The sequence below is a fragment of the Grammomys surdaster genome, unplaced genomic scaffold (genome assembly GCF_004785775.1).
Source record: "Grammomys surdaster isolate TR1022 unplaced genomic scaffold, NIH_TR_1.0 125818, whole genome shotgun sequence".
NCBI classification, from domain to species: Eukaryota; Metazoa; Chordata; class Mammalia; order Rodentia; family Muridae; genus Grammomys; species Grammomys surdaster.
The window spans coordinates 1,439,990-1,453,429 of NW_021620648.1; the positions used below are offsets into that span (position 1 = coordinate 1,439,990).

Sequence of the window (13,440 nt, forward strand, 5' to 3'; positions counted from 1 at the left end):
GGAGAAAAACCCTTCACGTAAATCAGATCTTAAGTCACGGGCTGGGAATGGTTGCGGGGGGGGGGGGGGTTAGAGTACTGCACACGCGCCGGATGTGTGCCCCGAAACGCAAGCATTGGAGACTGGGGCTGGGAGGTAATCTAAGGGAGCTGGCTCCTTACGGCGGCCGCGGGTGGCGGCCACCCACGGGGCTGCGGTGCCCCGAGCCGCGGGGAAGCGGGGTGCGGCTGGCCCCCCGACTTGGGGTGCGGGGCAGCCGGCGGGAGGCGGAGCCCAGGTGCTGTTGGTACACAAAGGGGAACGCCCGCGCCCCGCCCACTGACGCGGCGCCCCGCCGCTATAACTCGCGCTCAGGAGGCAGCTCCACACCGCGCCACGCCGTCGCCCGCGCCGCCACCCCTCACTCAGTCTCCGCCCGAGGACCGTGACCGCCATTCTCCCCCCCCCCGCTTCTTCTCTCCTTTAATCATTAAATTTAAGAAAATAAAAATCCACCTCTTCTGCCTGTTGGATTGCGGGGATTTTTTTTTAAATTTTTATTATTTAAAAGAAAAAAAAGAAAGAAAAGACTCCGTCACTGTTATTTTTCGTCTCGTTTTAACAATCCTGGTGTGACCCAAGACAGCCCCGCCGGGAGACGCTGCCGTGAGGTGGGCCAGCTCGCAGGGAGAGCACCGAGGTGAGGCGGGGGAGGGGCGGGAGCGGGGGACGCGGGCGGCGCCGGCGGCGGGAGCGGGGCTTTGCGGGCACCCGGCCGCAATCTCCCGTTAGGGGGAAGGGGGAGCCGCGCACGGGCCGCTCGGCTGCTGCAAGCAGGGTCTTGTGACTCGATTGGCTTGAAAATAATCGTCAAGTCCCGGCGTGGGGAGACAGGCGAGCCGCGAGGGCTTGACAATCGCCCCTCGGTATTGCATCAGTTCCTCCCGGGGTAGATAGAGGAGGAGCCGCTGACCGGGGTACCCGGGGCAGCCACGGCTGCCGGAGGGCTCGGCGTGCGCCCTGTAAACAAGCCCCGGCTGGGGCGGGGGCACCGGGCTCAGCGCCGGGGCGGCTGGAGGGGGCGCCTCGGCGGGCGCATCTTTGTTCTCGCGGCCCCGCCGTCGGTACTTTTCCGCCCCTCGCCGAGCCCCCGCCCCTCGCTCGCCTGGTACTTTTCCACTCGCCTGGCGGGGGATGAATCAGCCGCGCTGCGCCGCCCGGCGGCGTCACGTGGTCGGGGGCGGGCGGGCGCCGCAGTCCTGACGCGCCGCCTTCTACCTTCGCAGGCAGCCTCGAGGGCCAGTGCGCCGCCAAGGACAAAAGGAAGCCCGCGCCGTCCGCCGTTCCTCGCCGTCAGCATGAAGAAGACCGAGATGGGAAGGTTCAACATCTCCCCGGATGAGGACAGCAGCAGTTACAGCTCCAACAGTGACTTCAACTACTCCTACCCCACCAAGCAGGCTGCTCTGAAAAGGTGGGAGAAGTGCGCTTTGCAAAAAAAAAATCAGCTTGTACACATACACAGATGCCTCGGGGAGGGATTGCTCATCGGTTACAGGCTAACGCTCACACCCAGGAACCAGAAGGCTCACCCAGGAACCTGTTCTGTCTCCCCTTGTTCACACAGCCCCAGAGAGTAGCTTCCTAAATAACCGGGTTATTGCATGACGGACAGTATTACCTTCTAGAACACCTAGCCCATGTGAGAATTCCTGCGTTTAACTTAAGCAGAACTGAAGGGCCATCTTACTTTAAACTTATAAAAACATCATTTTCATATCTTTCAGTTGGGTTACAATGACCTTTTTTTTTTTTTTTTAAATTTTCGCAGCCATTATGTGGACGTGGATCCGGAGAACCAGAACTTTTTACTTGAATCAAATTTGGGGAAGAAGAAGTACGAGACAGACTTTGTAAGTGAACAGTACTGTTATGTGCCTGGCTTTATGGAGTAAAAGAATAGTGTTACTTTTAGATTTCAAATCTGACTTGCCCAAAGCTGGTTTTTTCTCCTTTTAATTATTGTTATATGTTTGGTTATCGTTTCCCTCTGTATAGCATCCAGGTACTACTTCCTTTGGAATGTCAGTATTTAATCTGAGCAATGCGATTGTGGGCAGTGGAATCCTTGGGCTTTCTTATGCCATGGCTAATACTGGAATTGCTCTTTTTATGTAAGTATGTGTAAGTAGTGAGCCTGCCGTGCAGGGCAGTTAATATGATAAACGTATTCTTGGCTCCAGGAAAAAAAAAAAAGAAAGCAACTTGGCGGTTCAGAGTAGTTGGTGTTAAAGATGATTTCAAGTCTGAAAGTGTCAGAGATCCGAAACTGTTTTTACTGTATGTGACACATCCTCGTGCAAGCAAGTTAGACAGAACGTGGGGTAGCGCTTAAAAACTGACGGGTTAAGGCCAGTCTTTTCCAGAAGGTATTGTTAATTGTAAGTAAGAGAGATATCGGTGATTCTAGAGTAATTAACTTTTAATCAAAGCGGAAGTGGCTCCGTAAGTTGACCGTCTCGCCCTAAAACCTGTGACATAAGGAAAAGAAAGTTCGAGGTGTATAAGGCGTGGTGATATTTACCTAGCCTAGAACATAGTTGTCTTAGAGCAAGTGAGTCATAATTTTCTGGATGCTTAAAAAGCAAACTCACTTTTTTAAAAACAATGTTTTTCCGGATACATGTGATTGGTGCCTGACTTTTAAATAAGAGTCTACTAGTGGTTTTTTGGGTTTTTTTGGGGGGGGGGGCTTGTTTTTTTTAAGTTACTTGGCTGAACCTCTGCTCTCCAGAAGTCACGTTTGGAGGGTACCCATTTGGGGGTCACTTGCCCATGGGTAGTATGATTGGAGAGTGGTAGACTAGTGGTCAGCAGTAGAGCTTGCCAAGCGTGCATGGTTGGTTTCTGCGTTTTGAATCCCGGGACCATCAGAGCAGTAGCAGTAAAAAAAAAAAAAAGTGCTATTTCTGAGTACAAGAGCACGTATACGTTTGGGTATGTAGTTCTCATGTGTCAAAAGTTTGAAACTGCCTATAGATATGGCTGACACAGTCCCTGTGGAGGTGCCTCTGACTTCACCATAGCTTCTACACTGAAGAGAAGTGCACGCACTCGACAGCTGTCCCTTCCTTTTTTACCGCAGTTAAACTGGTGTGGTTAGCTGATGGGTACTTAACACTCAGGTTACTTTCTCTGCCGCCTTCATAAGAAAAGCTCTGCTCTGTAAAAGCCCACACAGATGTTAAAGTCTGGCTTTGGGTCCTATGAGCATTGAGGTGAAGATTGGAGGCGGGGGCTTCTTGCCAAAACAAGGCCTCGGCAACTTTAGGTACAGAACATCCTGAGATTTCAGGTTTTGTTGGGAATTTGAGCGGCCGCAATCAAAGTTAAATATTTGAAACCCTTCCCAGCTCTTGCCATGAAGACTGGGAACAGTTTTTTAAATTCTACCAATGTGGTCATTGGTAACTCTTGTTTCGTAACGGAAAGTAAAGCCCAATGGTATTACCCTTGAGCTTTCGGGAGTCCGCTTTTAACAGCTTACCGTGTGTTTGATTAACCATTTTAATAAATGGCTAAATGATACCAAGATTGTGTGAGCTTTTTTTATTCATCGAAACTTAACATTGCATAGAAAGGTGAATAGGCCAAAAGCCACATGCTGAAATGGCTAGCCGACCTTGTACAGAGTGTTAATCTTCAGGTTGAAAGTGACCTCCAGGGGTGTTGTCATCTCTGTAAGACACAGCACCTAATTTGCTCTAGCTGGTTTTTTTGTTTTGTTTTTAATCAAATCACCCTTTTTCCCAAGAGGTCAGGCTAACAGTGTCACCCCAGAACCAGGTGTCCTAAGGCTGACCTTAGGATGGAAGTCACATCCCGTGCTTTATGTACTGATGGTTGGTGGTGGTTGTTTTTGTTTTTTTGGGGATTTTTTTGCCAGCACCTCATGTACTGTACAGCTTGCCCATACAAGGTCAAAATTTCTGTGACTGTCTATTTTGCCCATTTGCTGTTTTTGTTTCCTTTTAACCACTGCCTTGTCTACCTTTGAGACTTGACGAGGAACCTGTCCCCTCAAGGAAGACGGTAGTGTTAGATCCTTCTGGTCCTTCCTTATTTTTCTCTGCCAATCGAGAGAAAGCTGGAGCTGATAACTCACTTGTTTAGTGCTGAGGATTCCTTACCGCAGGGTGCAGTGTTTCTTCCTCACAGCTGTCTCTTCTCCAGTTCAGTTCAGTTTTTTAATCGTGTCCTACTGACTGAATGTTACCTCCACCCCCACCCATCTCCTTTCTCTTAGTCTCTGCTCCATGGGCTCTCGGCCTTTCCTGACCCATCTCAAACTGAGTGGGATGGAGGCCTTATGGACTAGGTTTAAAGGCAAGTTTTAAAGGAAGCTTAGGAACTTGGGACAGGCGTATAGTTACAATGCCAGGATACAAGTTTCTACTCCTCTAGGACTTGGGGCTTTGCAGAGTCTCCTGCATTTGGCAGTGTGGACATTGCTTCTAAAACAGTGAGACTCACCTGATACCTACGAGTCAGTCAGTCAGTCAGGAGTTAGGAGAGGGAGTCGCACCAGAGCTGTGTGAGATGGGGAGTGTTTGTGAACGCACAGCCCTGCTTATTTATAACCGGGTGCCGTTCCCTTTCTCAGAATCCTCCTGACGTTCGTGTCAATTTTCTCCCTTTACTCCGTCCATCTCCTCCTCAAGACGGCCAACGAAGGAGGTACAGTAGCTTTCTTGTTTTTTTTTTTCCTTTTCCCCTTCTCCTTCCCCAAGTAATTTAATGCACCTCCTAATTTGAGGGGGTGGGGATTTCAGGGCGCCTCATTTCTCTGTTCTTCCATACAGGATCTTTACTATACGAACAGTTGGGACATAAGGCATACGGTCTGGCTGGGAAGCTAGCAGCCTCCGGATCGATTACAATGCAGAACATTGGAGGTGAGTTTTAAAAGGGCACTCTGGGTAGACTTCATTTTCGTAGTAGCTCAAGGTGGTGACACGTGACTGCGGTGTCACAGACCCCATTTTGCACTTGTAATGGTTTAATTTTGTTTTCCTCCAGCTATGTCAAGCTACCTCTTCATAGTGAAATATGAGTTACCTTTGGTGATCAAGGCATTAATGAACATTGAAGATACGAATGGGTAGGTGCCGAGTAAGGTTATCCACAGAAACGGTTGCAGATACACTTTGGTCAAAGTTGGATGTTAAAAAAACAGTTACCCATGCATTTCCCAGAACTGTTCCCATGGGGAATACTTCTGACAAAAGAAGTGTCCCACATGCTGAACTGCAGCAGCCTGCTCTTAGCTTGGACAGGCAAATACACAAACCTGGAACTTTTCTCGTGCCTGAATTCACCTCTCGTTAATGTTGACATTTGTTACAGCTGCTGAATATAGTTAGTTAAGATACTTTTCTTTTCTTCCAAAACCCAGTCATGCTTAAAATAGTTAATGAAGAGAACCAGAAAATGCACAGCTGTACTTAATGTTAAAAAAAAATGTTAACTGCTTGTGCAAAGTTATTCATCCCAGTGGAGAAACAGAGTCCAATGTAAACAGCCAGGGCTCATTGGCTTCCCAAGTTGTTGCTTCCTCAAAGCAGAGACGTGGGCTCTCCACCTTGCCTTTAGAGACTTACGTTGAAGACTCCGATCTTTCGGGGTGACTTTTCTGTGGGGTCCTAATTTCTGCCAGGAGTGGAGTGGAAATCTTGGGGGATTAGAACTTGAAAACACTGCTTTTTAAAGGAATGGCTTTATTTTGAGACAGGGTTTCACTGGTTAGCCCTGGCTGGCCTGGACCTCAAAGAGGTCCTCTGTCTCTGGGACAAAAAGTGCAAGCGTGTGTCACCACCACCTATGGCAAGAATAGGCCTTGGTTACTTAGGAAGAAAAAAGAAACAGTGTTAGCAGTTAGGGGACATACAGGTTCAGAAATGCCCCCTCCCCATCTTTTTGAAATGAAGGTGGGTCCAGGTGTTACTATAATAATCTGAAATAAAGTTCTGCTTGAGTTGGGGGTTCGGTCTCATTTAGGGGAGCGTGGTGGCTTGTGCATTTAAATCTTAAGTGAAAATCTCCTTATCGAAATGCTTAAAGAGCGGTCTTGCTAACAAGCGTCTGGTGAATCAATCCTGCTGTGGTTCCTCCTCGGTGTCGGACATTACAAGCTAAGGCTGCTAACGCCGCAGCGCCTGGTGCACAGTGTTTCTCAGCAGCACTGGAGATAAGCTCAGGCCTTGCACAGAGTGCCTTTGTTCCCTCCCCTAGTGTCAAGCTTTAAGAAGTGTTTTATGTTATGAATCAGCTGGCAGCCTTCCCAGAGCAGAGAGTAGTACAGAAGCCCATGAAGCAAACCCACAAAATCAGTCCTGTCTCAAATAAGGGAGGCCTTTTTTTTTTTTTTTAATCCTTCCCGAAAACTGTCCTTTTCGCGTGTGGTTCGTAGCTTGGCTGAGCTTGGCGTGCTGCCCTTTCATTTTCTGCTTTCCTCTCTCCATCCAGGTTGTGGTATCTGAACGGTGACTATCTGGTCCTGCTGGTGTCCTTTGTCCTCATTCTCCCATTGTCACTGCTGAGAAATCTAGGTAAGCAAACACATTTCTGACCAGTGCCGCCATGACCCCTCAGCAGCCGCTAGTATTCTCCCAGAAACTACTGAAGGCTCTCAGCACCTACTCTTGGGGGTGGCAGCAGGGCAAGACCCTTTAAAGGCCCCAGTTGTTAACACTCCATAGATGGCGCTCTAGTGTTCTGTATGCTCTGATTAAAGCCGCTCTCGTTTCCCTCCAGGATACTTGGGGTACACCAGTGGCCTTTCTCTACTCTGTATGATCTTCTTTCTGATTGTGGTAGGTAGTGGTTTTGTTTCCTTTAGAAAATATTCTTAAAGCCCCGTCAGACTATGCAGCATGGCTCACAAATTCGAAATACGTTTTCAGGTGATTTGCAAGAAGTTTCAGATCCCATGCCCTGTGGAAGCCGCTTTGATGGCCAACGAAACTGTGAACGGCACCCTTGCCCAGGCAGCGTTGGTGGCGCTGGCATCCAACGTCACCGCAGCCGATGTTTGCAGGCCTCGATATTTTATCTTCAACTCCCAGGTAACTTGGTGGCAGTCCTGTTTTCTGGGAAGAAATGTTTAGGGGAATAAAAGGAAACTGCCCACTAGGGATTTAAAAATATCTCTTAAGACAAATTGAGGCTGGATGATACAGATGGCTTTTAAGGGGGAAAACGGTGGAGAACTAGATGAAATTTCACATTCTGTCGTAGACAAGGGAGTTGTGAAGTAGTGGCATGACCTCAGAGCCCATCTCGGATCAGATACAGGTCCTAGGTGGTAAAGGGTTAGAGGATAAGAGTTAATCATGCAGAAGCGTGTTACTTCCATCTTTTGGTGTGAAGATCCTCTGAGGTTTAGCTGGGAACCGACAAGGGTGCGTCACCAGTGTGAATACGAGGGGGTGTGAACTTGGTGTGAATTGGCAGGGTGTTGACGGGGCGCTGTGTCTCTTTCCAGACGGTGTACGCTGTGCCCATCCTGACTTTTTCCTTTGTCTGCCATCCTGCTGTGCTTCCTATCTATGAAGAGCTGAAGAGGTAATTGATCTTTGCTCACTAAGACTATGGGGCCTATACTAAGGTTGTAGGTATGGAACTTACTGAAATACACACACTTGTGCTTTCTGTCGTGGGTGTGCAGCCGCAGCCGGAGAAGGATGATGAACGTGTCCAAGATTTCTTTCTTCGCCATGTTTCTGATGTATTTGCTTGCCGCCCTCTTTGGATACCTGACCTTTTACGGTAAGTAGTGCCTAATTTAAGGAAGAGATGAAGCTGACATTATTGTTTGGATAGTTTTACTATAAAAAGTCTCAGTCTGGTTTAATCCGCAATTCCTGGGGTCTAGATTCTGAAGTGGGTGTGAGCCGTTTGGTGTGATGTCTCTGTGGTAGCCTTGGAGCTCTCGAGCCCATGTTTTCAGCTCCCAACTTTAGCTGTAACTAACATACAACACACACATGCATGCACACACACACTAAGCCAGACTGGGATTTAGCTGTTTGACCCCTGTAAGACCTCATTGGAGGTCATGTGGCTAAATCTCAGTATTTAGAACATTTTTTCCTCCAGTGTTACTTTAATTGCATTAACCATAATTCCAGATTAATCTTATTAGCCTCTTAGTTTACGGTCGTTTCATGAGTAGCTAATAATTTTAGTGCAGACTTCACTGTAAGTTAGCCCTCCCACTTGATCCCCAGAGGAAACCACACTGAAAGGCTGTCACTGGTCTGTCCCCACAGAGCACGTGGAGTCGGAATTGCTGCATACCTACTCTGCGATTGTGGGAACTGACATTCTCCTCCTTGTTGTCCGCTTGGCTGTGCTGATGGCTGTCACCCTCACGGTCCCAGTTGTCATTTTCCCAGTAAGTAACCACGGGCTCCTGCAACAGCTATGGGCTTCGAGGGTGGGTGTGGTAAAGAGGTTGGGCACAGGTGGATTCCTGGCAAAGATCAGGAGTATCTGTTCCCTAGAAAAGAATCACTGTCATCGATGTGTCTCAATTTCTTGCAAACTCCTGGCATTAATTAGAGTTGGATTGTTAAATAATAAACAACCCGTGACTTTGTTTCAGATCCGGAGTTCCGTCACTCATCTACTGTGTCCTACAAAAGAGTTCAGCTGGTTCCGGCACAGTATCATCACTGTGACCATCTTGGCCTTCACCAATTTGCTCGTCATCTTCGTCCCCACGATTAGAGACATCTTCGGGTTCATTGGTGAGTTTTGATCGACTTGCCCAGAATATTTGAAGGCTTTAAAGTACAGATTCGCCGAGTTCTCCAATGATAACCGTCGCTTTTACAGGTGCGTCGGCGGCTGCGATGTTGATTTTTATCCTCCCGTCTGCCTTCTACATCAAGTTAGTGAAGAAGGAACCTATGCGGTCTGTGCAGAAGATTGGGGTAAGTGAGATGACCATGAACGAGTGCCTTGTCTCTTTTCTTGTAAAGCTTTAGCAATGAGGTAGTTCACAGAAGAGACTGGGTGGGGGAGGTGGGAACTCCCTGTGCAGTGGATGGTGCGGTTGCAGGGAAGTTATTAAAGAACAGTGTGAAAGTAGTGACGTAACTGTTGGTGCCCTGTATTTGGGCACACATGTGCACATCAGGGGTATTTAGGCTCCAGGAAAGTGAGGTCTGTATAGAGAGTCCTGTGGGCTTGCTCTTGAATGGGTTCAGTGTTGTGTCTTTATCCTTCTGTTTGGTAGCCTCTTGTTTCAAAGTAGGAGATACACTTAGCACAAACCATGAGCTTTGGAACCAGAATCCTAGCAAGGGATACTTCACAGTAAAAGCCTGCCAGCCCTCTGTCCACAACCATTCTGGTCTGAAGAATGAGGTTAGGAATAATCTGGGGTGAACTTTCCTTGGGGAAATGAGCAAAGTTGAGCCCAGGGGGCACCTGGAAACCAAGGTTACCCCCTTACATCAGCGAGTTTAATGCTAGGGTTGTGGGTGAGGAATTACAGGTACATGAGTGTCTGGACCACTGAAGAAAATGCCGGTCCATGGACACTCCAAGTCTAAGACTTACCTGGACTTGATTTTGTGACTTAATTTGCTCTGAAAGAAAAAAATTCCAGTCTAACTCTTTCAAAGGGGGGCCTTTTGCGTGAGGAAAAAAGAATGAAAACGTTACAGAATTCAGAAGGCTTCTACAGTGCAGGCGTTTGTGCTATAAGTAACATACAATTTGATCACTTTAAAACAGTGTATTTTGGGGCTGGGAATTTAGCTCAGTGGTAGAGGCGAGCGCAACCCTCCCCCCCATGGGGGGCATTTCAGTCCTCAGCTCTGAAAAGAAAAAAAGACAAAATAACAAAACAGTTTATATTTTGTCAGGTGAAATTAGAATATTCGTAAGTACCGTAATGAGGAATTTGAGAGTGGTTTGCTGATGCCTCTTCTCTGTCTCTTGCAGGCTCTGTGTTTTCTCCTGAGTGGCGTAGTGGTGATGATTGGAAGCATGGGCTTGATTGTTCTGGATTGGGTGCACAATGCCTCTGCAGGTGGGCATTAACAGCCCCACTCAGAACTGGATGGTCCATCCGCCTGCCGCGTGAGTCCGACTCTCAACTCGCTCGTCGCTCGGATTTCACCTGATGCTCTCAGGTCACTTCCTTTTGAAGTGGTCTCCTCGCTGGTTCTTCTGGATGCAGAATAAGTGAACTTTTCTTTCTCTTTGTTTTTTTAAAAGAAGCTTATCTGTGTGTTAGGGAATGGATATTGACAACAAAAACCACGAGCCTTGGGGTAAGGGAAGTGACAAGTGTATTCCATTCCAGAGAATGGACGAACTTTTAACTTTTATCAAAGCCACTTGTTTGGCTGTCTCATTGTTTAACTTGGATATTTTATGATTTTACTTGAATGTGCCTAACGGAACCATTCGATGTGAGAAACACTTCTTAATTTACAGCAAAGTATTGAAATAAGCATTGAGAAAACACTTATTTTTTGTACCAAAAAAAAGAATACTTTAAAAGACCTCAGAAGCACTATTTTACTTTGAAGAAACTGCATTTTTGAACTTTATCCAGAACCAGTTGTCAATAAACTCTGTAAAACAATTTCATTGATATTTAAAAATGAATATTAGTGCTATGAAATTATTTGCCTTTTTTGTAGGCATTATAAGCCAAATACTTTTTTACCCAAAAATCATTTTCGGGAAAAAAATGTTACAAAAAATTGTACCATGAATTAGCATGGTTTTGTTTTTGTTCATTCAGATTCATTTGAAGGATAATTGGTAATGGCTGCACCAAATCAGGTGAACTCTGTTCATCGCTTTTTTTGCCTCCAGATAATTGGTTCATTAAAACTAAAATGTTTATGTCATCAATTAGGCTGGGAAACAGTGCAGAGATTTCTGTAGGAAATGAAATAACTGATTTTGAGGTACCAAATAGTGCAATTGGGTAAAACAGGGTTTATTCAGTTGCGTCTGTCTCCAGAGTTATTGTCAGCTCTGGGTCGTGCTTTTGGGCCCATCCTTTAAAACATTGCTTCCAAAAGTGAAACCGGGCGTTTGATGGCAATAGGCCCAAACTGTCCAATAGAAAGTAGAACTTTCAGACGCTCATCTACTGGAAGCGTGACTTACTTGACAACACGTGGCCCAGTTGTGCTCCTGCCGTGTCTACAGCAGAGGTCTCAATGGCAGGCTGCACCACGCTGGTACATGGCACGCTCGCTTCAGAAAGGTCACTGGGTTTCTCATGCAGTAAGCTTTCTAAAAACTTGCACTGGATCGTCATCTCATTCTTGTACAACGCAGAATTATTTGTTTACATCGAACAAATGATTAGCTAGGGGAAGAAGTACAAGCTGGTTGTCCTCAGTTTCCGGTCCAACTGCATGCTTGCCTTTCCATTTCAATTCCAGTTAAAAGTGAAGACATTACTTTGGAGCTTGGCTTTAAGAGCACATTTACTGTATGTTAACGGTGTATGGTGAATATATTATTAAATAATGTGGTACTTTGCTCATCAGGCATAATGTCTAAGATCTAATATACATAATTCCATTAAGTGTGGTGGAGGGGAGCAAGTGGTAGCATCTGTTGATCATCTGGCTTGTGAGGTTTTTTTTTCTCTTGAACTAAATGTCTTTAGTTTGAGGCAAGGGCCAGAAGAAATGTGACACACATGGTTTTTGTTACAGTTTTGTGTATTGTATATGTGACTAAACTCATAGGCAAGATGTGTCTGCTATGAAAGACCTTTGCAGACTGAAAGACATCTGGTAGTGCTACATTGGATACAACCAATGGTCAGTTCTGCCCCGAAGATGAAACCATTGGGGACCGTGTAGACGCAAAGGCAGTGAGAAGACACTCCACCGTGCTGCTTTCCTGTCATCCAAATCCAGAACCTCACCTGTAGTCAAAAGACTTTGCATTTCCGCTTGAAGTCCTGGAAAGAGTCTCCGATAAGATCTGCCAGGGGATGCTGAGAAACAGGCATCCAAGAGAAGGTGCCATGGCAACCAGGATCCTGTTCACAGCCAATCAGTGTGGAGAGACTTCCCAAACCTTTTGTGAGGGAGCATGATCGAAGGTTCCAAAATGAATTTCAGGCCAAATTCCAATGCTTGGGGCTATTTTATCTGCCTTGAGGTTCCTAAACTGAGTTCTCAGTCTTGAGCAGTCTTCAGTATTAAAACCACTGTCCTGTCACCTCAGTTTGCATTGCTGTCTTCCACGGAACGTTTCAATAACTGTACTGTTATTTATAAAGCAGCATTAATCCATTAAAGCTAACCTATTTTTCAATATTTATGATAAACTGTACATACATTGTCCATATGTATTTGTAAATAGATTGTATATACTGTCGGAATTGGGTCTTGGGTTCAAGTGTAAATATTCCCCCAAGTTTCTTAACTGCATTTTGATGAATTCACATTATACATAAACCCCCAAATGACTTGTACAGGAAATTCAGTATTAGAAATTGACATTCTGTATACTACTAAAATTGAAAATAACTCGTTTGAATTGTATTTGGAATGAACTGGTTGGATGTCAGCTTAAGTTCAGATATCTAATTAAAGCTTTAGATGAGGCATAAATTTTCAAAATACAGTAGCTACAAACGTGGCTGTCTGGGTGACATGTGATCTCAATGAAAGTCACGTGAACTCCTTGTGTGTGTGTATATAGTGTAAATGTCCCCACTGTACTGTTAGAGGCTAACATGCCCGTGTGGCCTGTTAGCAGGGAGTGAGTGCTACACCAGTTTCAATGAAACCATGTATGTTTGTTTTAACTGAACTAAAATAAATACCCGCTTAATCCTGAGTAGCCTTTTTTCCTTCTGGGTAATGAGGTGCGTCTGGAGGAAAAAACTGGTTTACAAAGCTAGGAAGGTGGAGGTCCAGGCTTATCCCTGCTGGTGGTAAGCAGTCAGTTGTAGTGCATCCAAGTGAACAGCAAAGGAAGTGTTAGGAAGCAATCCTGTTGCCCAGTGGACATTAAGGAGTCTTAGGTCTGAGGGGAAGGCAGGTTTTGACGGTTGTATGAAGGGATGGTCTTCCTTAGCAACCTGAAAGGCAGCGTGGTTTAGCTTAGGTATAACCTGGTCCTTCCAGGTTTAGGAGATAATAAAACGGAAAAGTCTTGAGAGATTCCAAAGGCACAGCTCTGAGAGATTTGTCCCTCGTCAGCAGTGCCATTACAAAATGGCTGAGGGCTTGTGTGGAGCTAAGGTGTTTTAACAGGTTTTCGCTGGACATCTACTGTGTGCAGTTGATGTCAGTGATGGTAGGGGTTCTTGTCACATTGTTTCTGATGCTGGTTTTGATCTAGTGCTGTGTCAGGCTATACAGTCTTAAACAAATATTTGGGCTGGTGGGATGGCTCAGC

At 46.1% G+C, this 13,440-nt stretch overlaps 1 protein-coding gene across 2 annotated transcripts; it reads left to right on the forward strand.

Moving 5' to 3' along the window:
- The first annotated feature begins 369 nt into the window (after nt 1-369).
- Nucleotides 370-12,876, forward strand: Slc38a2 (solute carrier family 38 member 2). 2 transcript variants are annotated; one of them, XM_028789330.1, is made up of 16 exons: nt 370-679; nt 1,266-1,453; nt 1,811-1,892; nt 2,038-2,153; nt 4,643-4,716; nt 4,842-4,934; nt 5,059-5,140; nt 6,505-6,587; nt 6,793-6,851; nt 6,942-7,103; nt 7,523-7,602; nt 7,706-7,806; nt 8,310-8,434; nt 8,645-8,789; nt 8,878-8,975; nt 9,994-12,876. In XM_028789330.1, exons 2-16 carry the CDS (start codon nt 1,338-1,340, stop codon nt 10,090-10,092), a joined length of 1,515 nt encoding a protein of 504 aa, XP_028645163.1. In that variant the 5' UTR covers nt 370-679; nt 1,266-1,337; the 3' UTR covers nt 10,093-12,876. The 2 variants fall into 2 exon arrangements, with proteins under 2 accessions (XP_028645163.1, XP_028645164.1); XM_028789331.1 differs by lacking the exons at nt 370-679; nt 2,038-2,153 and having other exon boundaries at nt 1,336-1,453.
- Nucleotides 12,877-13,440: the final 564 nt, after the last annotated feature.

What these genes read in the sequence shown, in the direction of transcription:
- Slc38a2 (XM_028789330.1), top strand. Translation starts at nt 1,338, where the DNA reads ATGAAGAAGACCGAGATGGGAAGGTTCAACATCTCCCCGGATGAGGAC. An exon ending in AAGCAGGCTGCTCTGAAAAG is followed by an intron (nt 1,454 to 1,810) that starts GTGGGAGAAGTG and finishes AAATTTTCGCAG; the next exon opens with CCATTATGTGGACGTGGATC. An exon ending in AACATTGAAGATACGAATGG is followed by an intron (nt 5,141 to 6,504) that starts GTAGGTGCCGAG and finishes CTCTCCATCCAG; the next exon opens with GTTGTGGTATCTGAACGGTG.